This window comes from Macaca thibetana, chromosome 16 (assembly GCF_024542745.1).
Source record: "Macaca thibetana thibetana isolate TM-01 chromosome 16, ASM2454274v1, whole genome shotgun sequence".
Classification (NCBI taxonomy): Eukaryota; Metazoa; Chordata; class Mammalia; order Primates; family Cercopithecidae; genus Macaca; species Macaca thibetana.
Genome location: NC_065593.1, coordinates 25,184,617 through 25,205,363, shown reverse-complemented (window position 1 = coordinate 25,205,363; position 20,747 = coordinate 25,184,617). Strand labels below are relative to the sequence as shown.

The 20,747-nt window shown below is 40.4% G+C and overlaps 1 protein-coding gene across 1 annotated transcript in view; it reads right to left on the bottom strand.

The window, feature by feature from the left end:
- Nucleotides 1-20,747, bottom strand: part of CPD (carboxypeptidase D) — a 91,077-nt gene that overhangs the window by 6,901 nt on the left and 63,429 nt on the right. The window contains exons 12-20 of the mRNA XM_050763782.1: nt 19,958-20,281; nt 17,465-17,660; nt 15,067-15,202; nt 11,416-11,547; nt 10,516-10,611; nt 10,344-10,408; nt 5,913-6,044; nt 5,157-5,342; nt 4,751-4,850 (exon numbers count right to left, since the gene is read on the bottom strand). Coding sequence (XP_050619739.1) covers nt 4,751-4,850; nt 5,157-5,342; nt 5,913-6,044; nt 10,344-10,408; nt 10,516-10,611; nt 11,416-11,547; nt 15,067-15,202; nt 17,465-17,660; nt 19,958-20,281 — 1,367 coding nt within the window. The remainder of the gene's footprint in view (nt 1-4,750; nt 4,851-5,156; nt 5,343-5,912; nt 6,045-10,343; nt 10,409-10,515; nt 10,612-11,415; nt 11,548-15,066; nt 15,203-17,464; nt 17,661-19,957; nt 20,282-20,747) is intronic.

Here is a 20,747-nt window from a genome sequence, read left to right as displayed (position 1 = left end):
AAAGCTAAAGCAGCAAAGGAGGGAGAGGTTCATCCCTATCCTTCTGCACCCCCTCATTATTATTTTGAAGAAAAAGACCCTCCAGATCTTTCTTTTCCGGAGGACACTGGGTGAAAAGTAGTTGCCCCGTGACTGTTCGAGCAGCGCCTCAAGAGACTACTCTTAGTTCTATTCTGGCAGGAATTCAGCAAGCTAGCCGAGAGGGTGATTTAGAGGCTTGGCAGTTCCCTGTTAGAATATACCCCCCAGATCAACAGGGAAATAGTATAGCTACATTTGAGCCTTTTCCTTTTAAATTCGGGAAAGCACATTTAGTTGATTATATCAAGGCCTGTGATGGTATCAGAGATAATCTGCATAAGGCTACTCTGCTAGCACAGGCAATGGCAGGACTGAGAGTGAATAAAGGAACTCCATTTCCTGGAGCTTGTTTTAACCGTGAGAAGCATGGTCATACTAAAAAAAAAAAAAGTAGAAAAAAATCAGTGAGTCAGGCCACCAGATAGGGGAAAAAAGAAAACTGCTGAGCCCGAAATATGTCCAAAATGTAAAAAAGGAAAACATTGTGCTAATCAGTGTCACTCTAAGTTTGATAAAGATGGGAACCCACTTTCGGGAAATGCCATAAGGGGCCCATCCCAGGCCCCATTCCAATGAAACTAGGCCTCATAAAACTTAGAAACTAGGCCTCATATAGAAAAAATTAACACCAGGTGGCTCTGGATAGGGTCCCACCCTGCCTCGATAGGGACCCACCCTGATAGGGTCCCACCCTGCCAATTCCAGGAAACAACCTCATGGGGTCCCACCCTGCCAATTCCGGGGGTCCCACCCTGCCTCGAAGTTCCCGGAATCAACAACTCCAGGAAAAAAACCTCATAAGGTCCTGCTCTAACCAATTAGCATAAGACACCTTGCTCAGTCCATAGCTAGACCCAATCATTTTGCGCCTTAAGCTTTGTTTGAATTTCGCGCCATAAGCTGTGTTTGAACTTGTGTTTGCCTATATAAACAGCCTGTAACAAGCAGTCGGGGTCCCAGGGCCAACTTAGAGCTTGGGACCCTAGCGCGCTAGTAATAAATAACTCTCTGCTGTGAATCTCGTGTCGGTGATCCTTCGCGGCGACCCCTGCCCAGGAGGGAATCGACAGTTCGGTTCCAACACCAAACCAGGGCATTTCCAGCTCAGGCCATTCGCTCTTCCCTGTACCAAATCTGTGCCCGCCACAGCCGGTAGTGCCGCGGTAGATTTGTGCTGCACAAAAGCTGTGAGTCTTCTGCTGGGGAACCCTCACAAAAGGTCCCAACAGGAGTCTGTGACCCCTGCCAGCAGGGACGATAGGATTACTTCTAGGCAGGTCTAGTTTAAATTTAAAAGAGGTACAAATACATACAGGAGTCATTGATTCAGATATTAATGGGGAAATTCAAATTGTTATATCTACTTCTGTTCCCTGGAAAGCAGAGCCAGGAGATCATATAGCACAGCTCCTGATTGTGCCATATGTGGAAATGGGGAAAAATGAAATTAAACTAACAGGAGGATTTGGAAGCACAAATAAACAAGGCAAAGCAGCTTATTGGGTAAATCAAATTACTGATAAACCTTTGAAATAACTATTCAGGGAAAGAAATTTAAAGGTTTGGTAGATACAGGAGCGGACACTGCAATCATTTCTCTACAGCACTGGTCCTCCGTGTGGTCAATTCAACCCGCTCAATTTAACATAGTTGGAGTTGCTAAAGCCCCTGAAGTATATCAGAGCAGTTATATTTTGCATTGTGAAGGGCTCGATGGACACCCTGGGACTGTTTGACCAATTAAAACATCTGTACCTATAAATTTATGGGGGAGAGACTTATTACAACAACGGGGAGCACAAATTCTAATATCAGAACAATTATATAGCCCTCAAAGTCAACATACAATGCATGAAATGGGGTATGTCCCTGGTATGGGACTAGAAAAAAATTTGCAGGGTTTGAAAAAACCGCTTCAAGTGGAAAGACAAAGTTCCTTCCAAAGATTAGGATATCATTTTTTATGGCAGCCATTGTTAAGCCTCTAGAACCTATACCTTTAAAATGGTTAACAGATAAGCCAATTTGGATAGAACAATGGCCGCTAAGTAAAGAGAAACTGGAGGCTTTAGAGAAATTAGTTACTGAACAATTAGAAAATGGGCACACAGCTCCAACATTTTCCCCTTGGAATTCTCCAGGTTTTGTAATTAAGAAAAAATCAGGTAAATGGAGAATGTTAACTGACTTAAGAGTCATCAACTCAATTATACAACTTATGGGAGCATTACAGCCAGGATTGCCTTCTCCTGCTATAATCCCAAAAACTTGGCCTTTAATAGTCATAGATTTAAAAGACTGTTTCTTTACTATCCCGTTAGCTGAGCAAGACTGTGAATGTTTTGCATTTACAATTCTTGTGGTAAACAACCTGCAGCCTGCTAAGTGTTTTCATTGTTTTACAGATGGGTCTAGTAATGGTAAAGCTTCTTATTCTGGATCAAAAGGTAAAGTTTCCCAGATGCCCTATACTTCAGCTCAAAAAGCAGAGCTTGTAGCTGTAACTGAGGTATTGACTGCTTTTAATATGCCTATTAATGTCATTTCTGATTCTTCATACATGGTTCATTCCACACAGTTAATTAAAAATGCTTAGTTACAATTTCATACAGATAAACAACTGATGACAAAAACAAAAAAGAGGGAGAAATAGGGATCACAGGATAGCCCATATACAACCGAATCTAGCATTATTAACTTTAAATTTTTTGAGCCTGCCCAAAGGTCAGATGTTATCAGCAGCTGAACAGCATCTACAGAAACCAGCTGCAAAGACAGAAGCAGAACAACTGGTTAAGTGGAGAGATCCAATAACAAACAGTTGGGAAATAGGTAAAATAATAACTTGAGGTAGAGGTTATGCTTGTGTTTCTCCAAGCCAAAATCAACAGCTGATTTGGATACCATCAAGACACCCGAAACCTTATCATGAGCCAGATGCTGAGGAAGAGATTCCGGGAGGATCCCGAGGACCCCCTGGTTGCAGCCATGTTGAGACTGATGCTGAGGAGGACCCCAACTGTCACGAGCAACACCTGTCAAACACAGCCACCCACCTGGGGACAGATCAAGAAGCTGTCACAGATGGTGGAAGAAAACCTGAGGAAAGCGGGACAACCAGTCACAATAAGTAATTTAATGGGTAGCTATAATAGTGGTGATCGCCATTGCTGTGAGTATTCCTTCAACAAGGGCAGACACAGAGAACAATTATACTTATTGGGCATATTTATCAATCTTGGCTGGCAATAATGCCTGGATGTAATCACTCTATGACACAGTTACACATGCTTTCTGATCTCAGTATTTACCATAATAAATCTGCTCTTATAATTGAGGCATACTGCCCTCAAAAACCTGTTTGTAAACAAAATTAAACCTGGCCAGAAAAAATGAACGTACTTGTTTAGGAAGATTGCATTGCAAAACAGGCAGAGGTGCTGTGCAGTGATTCCTATGGAATCATTATTGATTGGTCCCCTAAGGGGATGTTTAGCTTGAATTGCACCTCTCAGTCTGCATGCCATGGCCACACCATGTTCAGATGGTCTGAACAAAACGGTCAGATGGTAGAAATGGTAAGAAGTATGGCAAAAGTTCATATTATCTGGAACCATGGCAGTATAGTGGCACCTCAACCTCAAATGATAAGGTTCGTTGTAGGAGCTAAACATAAGGATTTGTGGAAACTATTAATAGCTCTTAATAAGATCAAAATTTGGGAACAAATATTTAAAGCATCCTGGGCACACCTGACCTTAATGCCAGGAACTGGAGTGCTTAAAGGAGCTGCAGATAGATTAGCAGCTAGTAACCCATTAAAATGGATAAAAACGCTTGGAAGCTTTGTGATTTCAATGACGATTGTGCTTTTAATCTGTTGTCTTTGTATAGTCTGCAAATGTGGAACTTGACTCCTGCGAGAAGTAGCTCACCGTGACAAAGCTGCCTTTGCTTTGATCGATTTGCAAATAAAAGGGGGACATGTTGGGAACAGGCCCCCCAAAATCTGGCCATAAACTGGCTCCAAAACTGGCCATAAACAAAATCTCTGCAGCACTGTGACATGTTCATCATGGCCATGATGCCCACACTGGAAGGTTGTGGGTTTACCAGAATGAGGGCAAGGAACACCTGGCCCGCCCAGGGTGGAAAACCACTTAAAGGCATTCTTAAACTACGAACAATAGCATGAGCGATCTGTGCCTTAAGGACATGCTCCTGCTGCAGATAACTAGCCCAACCCATCCCTTTATTTTGGCCCATACCTTCGTTTCCCATAAGGGATACTTTTAGTTAATCTATAGAAACAATGCTAATGACTGGCTTGTTGTTAATAAATACATGGGTAAATCTCTGTTCAAGGCTCTCAGCTCTGAAGGCTGTGAGACCCCTGATTTCCCACTTCACACCTCTATATTTCTGTGTGTGTGCGTCTTCAATTTCTCTAGCGCCACTGGGTTAGGGTCTCCCTGACCAAGCTGGTCTCGGCAGAGAAAGGCAAGCCAGGAGAACATATGGGAGAACAGAGGTCCAGGAAAATCACATTTAGATAAGGAGACATCAGAAGACAAGTGATTAGTTTCAGGATTATGGAGGTGACCCACTCTCATATTGAAATGTCAAGATTGTTTTTAACTTTTACTACTAAAAATCAAAATGTCTTTACCTGATACAGTTACCACAAGCTCCCTTGGCAAACCAAATATCCGGTTATCTGTGTCAAAGACTATCACCACAGAACTAGCTGCATCATGATGCACAAAGACCTAGAAGGGGAAAGTATAAGAATCATGACAAGTTCTGCTTAAGGTATACTGTATCCCTGCTATATTATTAGGGCCCATATAGCAAACTAAGGAGATGATGCCTTGCCATCTAAAGTATACAAAATGCTAGAAAATTTTCCCTTTTGGTGGCAAGGGGTACAAGGATAACAAGATATCGTAATCAAGAGGCAGTCACACTTTTATTTCTTTATTCCCTTCAAGATTTCTAACTAGAGTTTCAAAATAAAACAGAAGTATTACTAAGAATAAAAATTTACATGATGCTACTCAATTTGAGTTTCTTACCTGTGAATGTTGTTGCTGGTACCCATCAGCGATGGCATTGATGTTATGGACACCTGGCGCTAAGAGTACATGGAAATAACCTCCCTCTTTTGTGTGTACCTTTATTCCTTCATTAAGTACAATGACTGCTTTAGAGATTGGCTTTCCAGTCTTATCTTTAACAAATCCATGAACTCCCTTGTGAACCTGAAAAAATGTTTAAACTATAAATTTATGTTGTCATAATGCCAGACATTGTAGAGGCACTAGCTTGAGGCATGACCAAAACCAACCAACCGAACAAACAAAACAAAAACCACACAAAAACAAGTGTCAAACTCCGTATGGCCTGCTTCTTCTCTTCCCCCCACTCCCCCCCCCACTGACTCTGACCTTGTTTGCCATTCATTCAATGTTCAGGGTCACAGAGCTGGACATAAAAGAGAACTCTGATACTGTCACAGCCTGAAGCATTAGAACCCAACCTTCTAATGCCTTGAGTGATGTCCTTCCCACTATGGTATACTACTCCAGTAACTCTGTGATATTCAAATTAAAGAACTTGCAGCATCTTGCAAGGTCAAGTTACCTAAATTATAGCAGATTCCAGAGATGTGAATGAATGACATCTATTTAGGAAACATAAAATAACCAAAACTCTTCTATATAAATTTAAAATAAATAATATACATTTTTGGTAAAAGACAATGTTTCGATAAAGGTTTTCACTGAACACATTCCTGGGAGTTTGCCTCTAGTTAAAAGGAAAAGACTCACCTCCACTAACATACTAAGAAGAGATCTCTTATTGTCTGCCCACAAGGAAGGGAGCTGTGCAGCACTAGGAAAGTAACAGCAGCTTGTGTATACTGTGATTTCCGGACAATGGCCATAGGTGACGCTATAATCCTAAAATATAAAGTTCAAAATCAAATGTGGGAAAATTAGTAAGTAAAAAAGAATGAGGCATTGTAATACAACAAATGGAGTAAATGAAAAGAAAATGTAGCTGATGTAAACAAAGAAGCTGTAAAGCATTTTATGACAAGTATAAATAAACCTCTCTGTATTATAATCAGTCACAAACTCTATGAGAGCCCTTGAGGACAGGGGTTATGTCGAATTCACTTTCCTATCTTCAGTGCTTCCCACTGTGCCTGGTAGTGCCAGTTAGATGGGGTTTATTCGGGTTTGCTGAAGAAATGAATCAATAAGTTCATGCAGAAGAGGGTCAGCTTCCCTTAAAACCCAGAAACGTCACAGTTGTTCTTGAAGCTCTGGAGATAATAATCATTAGCCCTCTGATACCCTCAACCTGGACCCCTGCTGGTAACAATACCCACTCCCTGTAATATAGCATTTATCAAATTATCTTAACTGATTAGAGATTAGTTTTCCCATAGCATAGCTCAGATCAAGTCAATATTGTTATCCCTGCTCAAAACCTGTGCAGACAGGTTCAAAAACCCAACTTACCACCTTTTCCCAAAATATCTTCTTTTTCCTAACTCAGTTAATGATATTAACTCATTTTCTCACATAGCCATGAAACGTCTTATCTTTGACTTCTCTATCTCACTATCATCCATAATTTGCTGAATCTTGTCAATTCTACCTCTCTAGAATCTCTAAAATGTCATCCTCTGACTCTACTCTCCTTGCCACTAGCATAACCTAGGCCCTCATTACTTTTTGTCTAGACAATTCCAAACCAGTCTCCCTGTACCAGTGTCTCTTCCTCCAAACTATCTTAACTGATTATTTAGAGATTAGTTTTCCCATAGCATAACTCAGATCATGTCAATATTGTTATCCCTGCTCAAAACCTCATAGTTTCCCATTCTTATTAAAACAAAGCATTCAAAGCAACCAGTACTCTTTCCATTCTTAACCTTTTGCGGCTCTGCATTACACTCCATACTCTAACTAAATTGGACTGCCGCTATGTACTGCTTCCTCTTTCTGGAATGTTCTGCTTCACAATCTCTGCAGCCCAAATGCCATCTCCTCTACAGAGAAAAAGGCTGTATCTCTGACTACATATAATTTTTTGTGTCTTTAATTTCTCATGGCCTGTTGAGAGCTACTCTCTTCTACATCAAATCAATTAATTATGTAACACAGTTAATTCGTACAATAGGCCAGGCAATATATTTTATCACTAATATGGCAAAGTGCCTCCCAGTAGTAAGTTCTTAGTAAATAAAGGACAGAAGACAGGCAGAAATGGGAATGAAGTCAATTTTCTGGTTGCACATGTGAATAAAATGATCAGCCACCCACCCATCTGCTAACAACTCCTGCCTAATTTGAAGTAGATTGACAGTGAATTAAAATGCTGTCAGAAATTAAAGAAGACCTAAATAAATGGATGGGAGGACAATATTGTAGAGATGTCAATACTACACAAAGTGATCTACGGTTTCAACACAACCTCTAACAAAATTCCAACATCCCTTTTCTCAGAAAAAGAAAAGCCAACGCTCAAATTCAAATGGAATGACAAGGGGCCCTGAATAGCCAAAACAATCTTTAAGAACAATAAAGTTGAAGGACTCACACGTTCCAATTTTACAATTTACCACAACAAACCTACATTAATCAAAACAGTGATACTGGCATAAAGGCAAACACATAGACCAATGGAATAGAATTGAGAGTACAGAAATAAACCCACACATCTATGGTAAACTCATTTTTGACAAGGGTACCAAAACCATTCAGTGGGGAAAAAATAGTCTTTCAACAAATAGTGCTGAGACAACTGAATTTCTACATACAAACAAACGAAGCTGAACTCCTACTTCATGCCATAAAAAATAAATTGCATCAATGACCAAAATACGACAGCTTGATCCATAAATTTTTTTTTTTGAGACAGGATCTCACTCTGTTGCCCAGACTGGAGTGCAGTGGCGAGATCTCGGCTTATCGCAATCTCTCCCTCCCAAGCCATTCTCCTGCCGCAGCCTCCCGAGTAGCTGGGATTACAGGTGCGCGGCACTACAGCCCGGCTAATGTTTGTATTTTTAATATATGGGGTTTCACCATGTTGGCCAGGCTGGTCTTGAACTCCTGACATCAAATGATCCACCCACCTTGGCCTCCCAAAGTGCTCGGATTACAGGCCTGAGCCACCGTGCCCAGCCCATAAAACTCTTCAAAGAAAACGCAAGCATAGGTGGCATGGAGTGGGGCGGTGGTGGGGAGGGGCATGCACCCTGCCCCCCAACTCATCCCACATCTGCCCTCCAAAAAACAGAAAAAAGAAAAGAAAACATGGGGGGGGGGCGGGGAATCTTCATGACCTTGGATTTAGCAACAGATCCTTAGATAGGATAACAATTGCAAAAGCAACAACAAAAACAGATACATTGGATTTCATCACAATTAAAAACTCTTGTGTATCAAAGGACATAATCAAGAAATTTAAAAGGTAACCTACAGAATAGGAGAAAATACTTGCAAATCATGTATCTGATAAGAATTTCATATCTAGAATACATAGCATCCAGAATGGTTTTTGTTTGTTTATTTGTTTTTCTTGAGATGGAGTTTCGTGCTTGTTGCCCAGGCTGGAGTGCAATGGTATGATCTTGGCTCACTGAAACCTCCACCTCCCTAGTTCAAGAGATTCTCCTGCCTTAGCCTCCCAAGTAGCTGGGATTACAGGTGCCTGCCCCCACGCCCAGCTAATTTTTTTGTATTTTTAGTAGAGACGGGTTTTACCATGTTGGCCAGGCTGGTCTCGAACTCCTGACCTCAGGTGATCCTCCTGCCTCAGCCTCCCAAAGTTCTGGGATTATAGACGTGAGCCACCACCACGTTCAGCCTTTTATATTAACATATAAAGAACTCCAGCCTAGGCAACAAAGGGAGACCCTGTCTCTACAAAGAATTTAAAATAATTGGTCCAGCATGGTGGTGCATGCGGGTGGTGGTGGCTACTCCCAGAGGCTGAGGTGGGGGGATCACTTAGGCCTGGGAGGTTGAGGCTGCAATAAGCTGCGAAGGAGTCATAGCCACTGCACTCCAGCCTGAGCAACAAAGTGAGACTCTGTTAAAAAAAAAAAAAAACAACAACGAAAATAAGTGTTGGTAAGGAGAGGATATGGGAAAAATTGGAACCCTCAAACAATGCTGGTAAGGAATGTAAAATGGTGCAGCTGCTGTGGAAAACAGTTTGGTGGTTCCTCAAAAGGTGAAACATAGAATTACAACATAACCAGGTAATTCCACTCCTAGGTATCTACCCCAAAGAAGTGACAGATACTTGTAATACCAAGGCTCAAGGCAGCATGGGGTTCAAACAGATACCTGCAATACCAATGTTCATGGCAACATCATTCGCAATAGCCAAAAAGCAGAAATCCAAGTGCCCATCAATACATGAATTAACAAACAAAATGTGGTATAAACATAAATGGAATATTATTCAGCCATAAAAAGGAATGAAGTAATGATACATGCTCTAAAATGGATGAATCCTAAAAACATTTTGCTAAGTGAAAGGGTAAATATTGTATGATTCTACTTACATGAAATATATAGAATAGGCAAATAGAAAGTAGACAGGGGTTCCAGGAGTCGTGGGAGAGGGGAATAGGGAGTTACTGCTTAGTGGATACAGAGTTTCTGTCTGGGGCAAATGAAGTTTTGGAAATAGATATGGTTTTGGGGGCACAACATTTAATTAATGTCACTGGACTGTACAATTAAAAATGGTTAAAATGGCCAAAAAAAGTACTCTCGGGTTAATTTAAGGGCTAAACATGTCAAGAAAGCCATGAGCCAGATGCCATTCACTTTACAATACCAGAAAAGTCACCTATTCTTGCACTCAATGGCCGATATTCATAAACTCCACTTTTTTTTTTTTTTTTTTTTTTGAGATGGAGTCTCACTCTGTTGCCCAGGCTGGAGTGCAGTAGCACGATCTCGACTAGACTCACTGCAACCTCCGCCTCACAGGTTCAAGTGATTCTCCTGACTCAGCCTCCCAAGTAGCTGGGATTACAGGCGTCTGCCACCACACCCAGCTAATTTTTATATTTTTAGTAGAAATGGGGTTTCGCATGTTGGCCAGGCTGGTCTCGAACTCCCAATCTCAGATAATCCACCTGCCTTGGCCTCCCAAAGCACTGGGATTACACGTACGACATCGTGCCTGGCCATAACTCCATTCTAACCATGTTCTAGAAAGCATACCTTCATGCTGCCCAGGTGACTATGCCATTCTGCTCCACGCATTACTCCTCCTGGAATATTCTCATCTATAAAAGCATTGAGAAATGTGGAATCAAGCAGACCTTAAGGTGAAACTCCTTTCCCCACAAAAGCAACAATAACAGCAATAACAAAAGGTATGGAAAACACTTACCTGATTTATTCGGGCAACTGGGCTGACCCATGTGCATGGATGGATGATTATTTGCATAAAGAGATGCCAGATGCTTCAAAGTCTCTTTATTTTCCACTGTAGAAAGAAAAAATTAGAAGTCGGTGGAGAAATCCAATGATTTTTTCCCCAAGTTAACTTTCATGTATACAAGTCGTCTTTTTCTCCTAATAAATTTTGCACTCTGCTTAAGTATACTGTTACTATAATTAACCCTAAAAGGTTTTATTTACCTAAGATAATCACACGAAGAAGACCAACATCCTCCTTACATTAAAAGGTTCTAATGGTGAGTTTTCATAACAGACTATTACACTAAACTACAAACTTGTTTTGATATGTCTTACTGCATTTTGGGACAACTGTAACCTAATAACAATATTCTTTGTTATTAGGATGCACTGAAAACCACCCAAACTATCTCCATATACTGCAACCCCACAGAGATTAAACCACCAACTGTTTAACTCACCATAAGATGCAACCACTTAGTCAAAGTTTAAAACAGGAGAGGACAAATCTGTACTGTTAGTGTTTGGTTACATAGGAGTTTCATGAGGCACAGAGAATGTAAAGTGTCATACTCACTTTTACATTCTCAGTATTTACAGACATAATAATTTTTCAGTAAATGGTTGTGGACTAAAGGGAACATATGGAACAAGATAGCTAGACTCAATAAAGCTGGGCTTCCATTAGATCTGAGCTCTCTTCTCCAAGTAACTGAACTGCTGATATATGTACAGTCTTCTTTGGTTGGTAATTTGCTCACAGAGTGTGCTCAAATGCTCACTATTTATAAAAATGTGGAAGGGACATTACTTAATTGGGATTTGCTACCTAAGCTTAAATAGTATATATATGAAATGACATTCTACATACCTGTCTGTACTGGCTTGTCATAAGGATATGTGACCAGCACGGAACCACCATCTAAGGCAACAGAAAGACTAAAGTCCTGTTTTTGAATCAAATTTTCAATGATGGCTTTAGTCTCAGGTTGGGAGGCATTATCTAAAAAAGAGAAAAGTCAAATATAAAATATCAAATTTTAAATCTTAGTATGAGTATCTAAGGAAATACTCTCTACTTGAATACAATCAAAATGCTAACTTAAAAATTTGCAGATAAATATTTTATTTCTCCATAAGCTACTATCTCAAGCAAGAAAGATACATTACAGAAGGTAGGTTAGTATGAGTTCTATTATGTACTTCAGGATATGTATATACTAATGACTCTAAGCAAGTTAAAGAAAAATCTTATTTAAAAAAACAAAAAGAATACGCATATCCTGCTTTACAAAATAATTTAGGGAATATATAAATAACCTATCTGATATGGTTTGGCTGTACCCCCACCCAAATCTCAACTTGAATTGCATCTCCCAGAATTCCCATGTGCTGTGGGAGGCACCCAGTGAGAGGTGACTGAATCATGGGGGCGGGTCTTTCCCATGCTATTCTTGTGATAGTGAATAAGTCTCACAAGATCTGATGGGTTTATCGGGGGTTTCCACTTTCACTTCCTTCTCATTCTCTCTTGCCACTGCCATGTAAGAAGTGCCTTTCATCCTCCGCTATGATTGTGAAACCTCCCCAGCCATGTGGGACTGTAAGTCCAATTAAATCTCCTTTTCTTCCCAGTCTCAAGTATGTCTTTATTAGCAGCGTGAAAACAGATTAATACAGTAAATTGGTACCAATAGAGTCAGGTGTTGCTGAAAATATATCCAAAAATGTGGAAGCAACTTTGGAGCTGGGTAACAGGCAGAGGTTGGAACAGTTTGTAGGGCTCCGAAGAAGACAGGGAAACGTGGGAAAGTGTAGAACTTCCTAGAGACTTGTTGAATGGCTTTGACAAAAGTGCTGATAGTGATATGACCAATAAGGTCCAGACTGAAGTGGTCTCAGATGGAGATAATGAACTTGTTGGGAACTGGAGCAAAGGTGATTCTTGTTATGTTTTAGCAAAGAGACTGGCAGCATTTTGCCCCTCATTTAGCAAAGAGACCCCAGAGATTTTTGGAACTTTGAACCTGAGAGAGACTACTTAGGGTATCTGGTGGAAGAAATTTCTAAGCAGCAAAGCATTCAAGAGGTGACATGGGTGCTGTTAAAGGCATTCAGTTTCATAAGGGAAACAAAGCATAAAAGTTTGGAAAATTTGCAGCCTGACTATGCAGAAAAGAAAAACCCATTTTCTGGGGAGAAATTCAACCCAGCTGCAGAAATTTGCATAAGTAGCAAGGAGCCTAATGTTAATGCCCAAGACCATGGGGAACATATCTCCAGGCCATGTCAGAGACCTTCCCGGCAGCCCCTTCCATCAAAGGCCTGGAGGCCCAGGAGGAAAAAGTGGTTTTGTGGGCCAGGCTCAGGGTCCCTGTGCTGGGGGCAGTCTAGGGACTTGGTGCCCTGCCTCCTAGTTGCTCCAGCTGTGACTAAAAGGGGCCAAGGTACAGCTCAGGCTGCTGCTTCAGTGGATGGAAGCCCCAAGACCTGGCAGCTTCCATGTGGTGTTGAGCCTGCAGGTGCAAAAAAGCCAAGAATTTATGTTTGGGAACCTCCACCTAGATTTCAAGAGATGTATGGAAAAGCTTGGATGTCCAGGCAAAAGTTTGCCGCAGGGGCAGGCCCTTCATGGAGAACCTCTGCTAGGGCAGTGCAGAAGGGAAATGTGGGATCAGAGTCCCCACACAGAGTCCCTACTGAGGTACCACCTAATGGAGCTGTGAGAAGAAGGCCACTGTTCTCCAGACCCCAGAATGGTAGATCCACCGACAGCTTGCACTATGCCCCTGGAAAAGCCACTGACACTCAATGCCAGTTGGTGAAAGCAGCTGGGAGAGAGACTGTACCCTGTAAAGCCACAGGGGTAGAGCTGCCCAAGACCATGGGAACCTACTTCCTGCATCAGCATGACCTAGATGCAAAACATGGAGTCAAAGGAGAAAATTTTTGAACTTTTAAGATTTGACTGCCCTGCTTGATTTTGAACTCGTATGGGGCCTGTAGCCCCTCCGTTTTGGCCAATTTCTCCCATTTGGAATGGCTGTATTTACCCAATGCCTGTACCCCTATTTTATCTAAGAAGTAACTAACTTGCTTTTGATTTTACAGGCTCATAAGCAGAAGGGACTTGTCTCAGATGAGATATTGGACTGTGGACTTTTGAGTTAATGCTGAAATAAGACTTCGGGGGACTGTTGGGAAAGCATGATTGGTTTTGAAATGTGAGGACATGAGATGTGGGAGGGACCAGTGGCAGAATGATATGGTTTGGCTGTGTCCCCATCCAAATCTCAACTTGAATTTTATTTCCCAGAACTCCCACTTGTTGTGGGAGGGACTCAGTGGGAGGTAACTGAATCATGGGGGTGGGTCTCTCCTGTATTATTCTCGTGATGGTGAATAAGTCTTATGAGATCTGATGGGTTTATCAGATCTGCTTTTGCTTCCTTCTCATACTCTCTTGCTGCCACCATGTAAGAAGTGCCTTTCATCCTCCGCCATGATTGTGAAACCTCCCCAGCCATGTAGAGCTGTAAGTCAAATTAAAAATTCTTTTCTTCCCAGTCTTGGGTATGCCTTTATCAGCAGTGTGAAAATGGACTAATATGCTATCTTTGGAAGAAAATTAGTTTCAGAAAGCTGGCTGTTCTCTGCAGCACTGTTTACAAAAGCAAAAAAGCAAGTGGCCAGAAATAAAGTAAATATCGGTAGAAAATGGTTGAATAAATTAGAGTACTGTCATAGATTAATGGCATACTAGATGCCATTAAAAAAGAATGTTGAGCCTGGCACCGTGGCTAATGCCTGTAATCCCAGCACTTTGGGAGGCTGAGCCAGGCAGATCACCCGAGGTCAGGAGTTCAAGACCAGCCTGACCAACATGATAAAACCTCGTCTCTACTAAAAATACAAAAATTGGCCAGGCATGGTGGCAGGTGCCTATAATCCCAGCTATTCAGGAGGCTGAGACAGGAAAATTGCTTAACCTGAGAGGCAGAGGTGAGCCAAGATCAAACCATCACACTCCAGCCTGAGCAACAGAGTGAGACTCTGTCTCAAAAAAAAAAAAAGAAGAATGTTAGAGATCTGTAAGTACTGAAATTGAAAGATGTCAATGATACACATTTAATGAAAAAGGTTATAGAATAATGTATACAGTTGGTGATCCCATTTAAGTAAATAAGAAACAGGGCTCTTCAAATCAATATACACATATATGTGTGTCATGTGTGTATACACACACATAGGAGGGGAGAGAGAATACACATCTCTACACAACTAGTGAAGAAACATCCCGATATAATGGATTGAATTTATATGAAAAATTTTAATTATTTTTGCAAATAATAATGGAGAAAAATTCAAAAAGTTTTCCGGATGTCTGTATTCATTTATACCTTATATTCATAAACCAGACAAGAAAGTACTTCATTACTCACTGAAAAAATAGGATCAACCAATCTTCCAGCAAAAAGAAATTATCTCCTAAGTATTTTAATGGCCTAAAAATTAGCCTTACTTGTGAAGTCTGTATCCAAATCTTTGCCACGAGCATTCGTTTGTCCTATTTTTGAAGTACAGTCTTTCTCTTGAGCTCTCTCTCGCCCATCTGGATTTAGAGAAGGGACAATCACAATCCTAGTCCTGTCAACCAACTAAAGCAGAAACAGAAATTAATGAGTTACTAGCTGTGTGTAGAATCAATGGGTACCCTCTCATGCCTCAAACGGAAAGTCTGTTGTTTATTCTACACACAGTTAACGTAAAAGGCAGAACTAAAATGAACGAAAAAATAAAAAATAAAATTTCCTTTTGCTTCAAATATATTAAAAATAAGCAAAAAACTACTGTACAGCTAATGTTCCCAGAGACCTCCCAGTGACTTAGAACAGGGGTCAGGAACCACTAACTGCCGGCCAAATTCAGTTGGTGCCTGCTATTGTATATAAAGTTTTACTGACACATAACCATGACTATTCATTTACATATGACTGCTTTTGTGCTCTAATGGCAGAGTTGAGTGAGTTCACAACACAGAGCACCTGTCCCACAAAGGAAGATAACAATTTTTGGTCGGTCTGATTTAAATGCACGTCACCTAATTACACAGGTCACTTCCGATCCTAATCATGACATCAATTCTTTCCAAATTTGTTTTGGGGAGGCAGAACTGCACTGGGCTTCGGAGTAGACATACTTGGGTTTAAATTCTAGTTTTACCAGTTTCTAGCTGCGGAACTGCCTCAGTTTCTACATTTATAAAATGGAGATAATCATTATCACATGGTTGAGGATATAATGATCTATATAATATACATGGTATATTACCTGGCACATAATATGTATTCAATAAATATCAGTTCTTTTCCCCTTTCCTAAGTCCACTATGGACAGTGCCAATTAGTGAGTGTTTTAGAAGGATGCACTCTTTTCTTCCCTTCTCTAAGGCAACCTACAACTAGGATGCTTAATCATACATGCCCAAGCCTGTGGGTCAAAGTTGCTTTGTTTGTTTTCGAGATTTCGGCCTGTTACCCAGGCTGGAATACAGTGGTGCAATCACAGCTCACTGCAGTCTTGACCTACGAGGCTCAAGTGATCCTCCCACTTTAGCCTCCCAAGTAGCTAGGATTACAGGTGTGCACCTCAATGCCCAGCTAATTTTTAAAATGTTTGTAGAGACAGGGTATCACTCTGTTGCTCAGGCTGGTCTCAACCGTCTGGCATCAAGTGGTCCTCTTCTCTTTAGCCCCCTGAAGTGTTGTGATTACAGGCATGAGTCATCACACCCTGGTCAAAGTTCTTTTTTGTAATCACAGATGGCTCAAGTAGATAATACCGTATTGCTTTTTCTAAAATCTCTTAGCAGCCAAGATGTCCAATAATTTTTTATGTATTACATGAAAAGGAAAACTATATTGAAAAACTAGACTTTCACTAGATTTTTCTTTTTTTCTTTTTTTTTTTTTTTTTTGAGACAGAGTCTCGCTCTGTCACCCAGGCTGGAGTGCAGTGGCCGGATCTCAGCTCACTGCAAGCTCCGCCTCCCTTGTTTATGCCATTCTCCCGCCTCAGCCTCCCAAGCAGCTGGGACTACAGGCGCCCACCACCTCGCCCGGCTAGTTTTTTTGTATTTTTTTAGTAGAGACGGGGTTTCACCGGGTTAGCCAGAATGGTCTTGATCTCCTGACCTCGTGACCTGCCCGTCTCGGCCTCCCAAAGTGCTGGGATTACAGGCTTTAGCCACCACGCCTGGCCTAGATTTTTCAATATAGTATCCTAGTTATAAGTAATTCAGAATGGAAGTTCCTCAAGTTAGAATGTAAAAAACTGGCCAGGCTCCACGGCTCACGCCTGTAATCCCAGCACTTTGGGAGGCCAAGGCAGGATTACCTGAGGTCACGAGTTTGAGACCAGCGTGGCCAACATGGCAAAACACTGTCTCTACTAAAAATATAAAAAAAAATCTGTAGTCCCAGCTACTCAGGAAGTTGAAGTGGGATAACTGCTTGAACCCAGGAGGCGGAGGTTGCAGTGAGCCAAGATCTACCATTGCACTCAAGCCTGGGTGATAGAGCAGGACTCCGTCTCAAAAAAAAAAAAAAAAAAAGTAAACAACTATGAACAAAGACTGGAAGGGTAGTGTGGCTATTAAATGACGGAGTAGGAAATTGAATGTAAATTTTTAGTATTCTTTCCTGTATGCCTCTCAAGACATACAAGGAAATATAATAGAAAGGCACTATTAACAAAGGGTATATACTACAAAGATGGTTCATTTTTAAAGAGTAAAGTTCATAATGTACTATAAGTGACTGTAAAATCTAGCAAGAAATTAAAAATTTTAAAAATGCTGCCCTGATATTAATGTTCAGCTTTTTCCTTTTAAAGCATGTCAACCCCAGCTATTCTCTTACTTGGGTAACAGCTGGGTTCTTTTTGTAGTTCAGGCAGAGAAATTCTGCCAGAGCCAAAAGCAGTTCAGTTCCAACTGGCGCATTTCCATGGATACCAGCAACAAAACGAATCTTTGGTTCTTCAGGCTCAGATACATTGGGCTTATTGGAGATTTCAAGGGACCAAATGTGACGGTATTCAGCGCTCTGTCCCAAACTTTCAAAAACCAGAAACAAAAATATCAGCAAGTAATCAAGCACTATGTTAACGTTGACTTACGGACTTTAAAAATAGAAATGAAAATAAAACACAAAAAGTTTTAAAAAGTCTTTAAAGAGTGAATCACTGTATCAGAAAACCTTAAGAAAATTAGTTTTCCTTGACCAAAGAACATCAAATAGATGATATTATCAGGTTTACGAAAGATTATGATTTAGTCTACCATCCTTCCAAATTCAGTCATTCTCATACAATCATCACAATATTTGCCCTATCTTCTTTAATCTATACTACTATTTAGTTAATATATATCTTTTGTCCTAACTCACAAATTAAATTTTTATTACAGAAATATTTATGTATGAATGCAGCTAACCTCCCTTATTTATTTATTTGTATTATTATTATTATATTTTTAAGAGACAGGGTCTTACTATGTCACCCAAGCTGGAATGCAATGGCTTGATCATAGCTCATTGCAGCCTCAAATTCCAGGGCTTGAGTGATCCTCTGGCCTCAGTCCCCTAAGGGAGTAGTACTACAGGTTTGTGCCACCATGCCTGGATAATTTCTTTAAAAAATTTTGTAGAGACAGGGACTTGCTATATTGCTGAGGCTGGTTTCAAGTGCTTCTGGCCTCAAGTGATTCTCCCACCTCAGTCTCCCAAAGTCCCGGGATTACAGCATAAGCCACCACCCTGGCCCTCCCTTTTTAAATCTAAATTAATATTTGTAAATAAGTCATGTTACATTTTACTATAAATGCAACACCAGTTTCACAGTAAAAATAATTTGTGAGTGGGGAAAAAAATAACAATTCAATGAAAATTAAACAATGGTCAAATACTCTGCTTACCCAAGAGCTTTGAGCTTAAGGTCTGCTTTCTTTAGCATAAAGGGAGATTTACAAGAATTGGATAGAAAAAATATAATCATATTAAATTCAGAAAAATTAACAGAAACCCGATTGCTTTCTCATGATGCTATTCAATGGTACTTAGTGCCTGTTGGTGTACCACCTAAAACTCTCTTGTGCCCCACCACTGGCATGTGTGGCATATTTTGAGAAAATATTTAACTAAAAAGTGTGTCTTGAATCAGGAGGTTAAAAAAATTAAATCAACTAAGTAAACAGACAGCAAAATAATGTCCAATTTTTGTTTGTTTTAGAGACAGGATCTTACTGTCACCTAGGCTGGAGTGCAGTGGTATGATCATAGTTCAGTGTAAATTGGAGCTCCTGGCCTCAAGCGATCCTCCCACTTGGACCTCCCAAAGTGCTGGGATTACAAGTGTGAGCCACTGTGCCCAGCCTGGTTTTATTTTAAAATTAAAAAAATATGAACCCCATGGTACTAAGATTGTATGATATTAAACCTGAAATAGCCAGAAATATTCAAGAATCAGTTAAGGAAGAAAAGTAATTGGTATTGCCAAAGAAACTAACACTCTGCATCTATGAACATTATAAATCAGAATTTGAGGAACTAAGTTTTCTAATGAAATTAAAAGGACCAATGAAGAAAGACAAAGTAAAAAGGTAAAAGGCTAAATAATGTTCACGAGGTTTGCAGCAGAGAACTATAAGCTCAAGGAAAAATGTAAAGACCTTACCTACAACAGGCAACCATAGGAATGGACAAATCATAGAAATAATTTTGGAGTAACTGTAACAAAATCTAAAATGAAGCAGTGCAAGTGAGGCAAGCAACCACCAGAAAGTGAAGGTAAAGGCTATCTCAGCTATCAGTTTTCCATCAGCCCGGACTACATATTCTCCCTGGGATCCACAATCACATAAGTCCCTAAGACTTCAAGTAAGAGACTGTGAATAAAGACTAGAATTAGGATAGCAACTAAGCTTCATTTTCTAATTTAAAAAAAAAGTTACACGTAATCCCTAACAGGTGAGCTTATAGTTCTAAATTCCTCACTTGCCCCAAGCAAAATAAAACAAACTAAACAATATTGAGTCAGAGCATATTAATAGATCTGTAGCTGAGTGATGGAAAGGGTTTTGCAATCAGTCAAAATAATTATCAAGAAGAGCAATTTTACATTTCCTGGAAGCACAGGCTATCTACTTCTCATCTAACAAGTAATTCTCCTTAAAGTTCCCAAGATTCACCATTAAAAAGATCTCCAAGCAAATACCTGTTGCAAAATAAGTAAACTCCAACTCTCTGTACATTCTGTTCCCAAATATTTCTATATAAATTACAATAACTATTCAACATGGCTAATGCTGATTTTACTCTTAAAAAAAAAAAAAGACAGTAGAAAGTGACACTTACTTGGTAAGATTTGTAATATGTGGATAGTTCATTACAAGTCCTCTCAGAAACTCTGATAAGTCTTTGTAGGAATGGTATCGATAAAGAGCCAGATTTGAGGAGGAGCGTAACATGAGGCTTTCCAAACCATTCTCCGCTGAAAGGTCTTTAATTAAAGTTTCAAACTCTTTAGTAGTTGGATCACTGGCATCACTGGTGCTGGTGCTAGCCCCTTTTCCTTTCTTTGATTCACTGTTTGAATCTGCTGAGGATCGAACAAGTGTGAAGTTGACCTGAATAGCGCCTTCACTCTTGACAGTCACATTCTTGGTAACTGGATTATACCTATGACAAAGGAGACAGATCAGAACCACACTCCTGCAGCTGGAGTACCCAAACCCTGGGAAGGCAGGTGAACAGAGAACGTGAGAATCCTTGGGATAAATGTGGTGCAGCTTCCTAAAGAGACAAAATTTTAACATTGAGTAATTTATTATTTTTAATACATTAATAATACATTAATAGACATGGGTATACTACAAAATATGCATGGACTTTTTTCATAATTTTTTTTTTAAGACGGAGTCTTGCTCTGTCACCCAGGCTGGAGTGCAGTGGCACCATCTCAGTTCATTGCAACTCCGCCTCCTGGGTTCAAGTGATTCTCCTGCCTTAGTCTCCTGAGTAGCTGGGATTACAGGTGCCCACCACCATGTCTGGATAATTTGGGTATTTTTAGTAGAGACGGGATTTCAACATGTTTACAGGTGGGTCTCAAACTTCTGACCTCAAGTGATCCACCCGCCTCTGC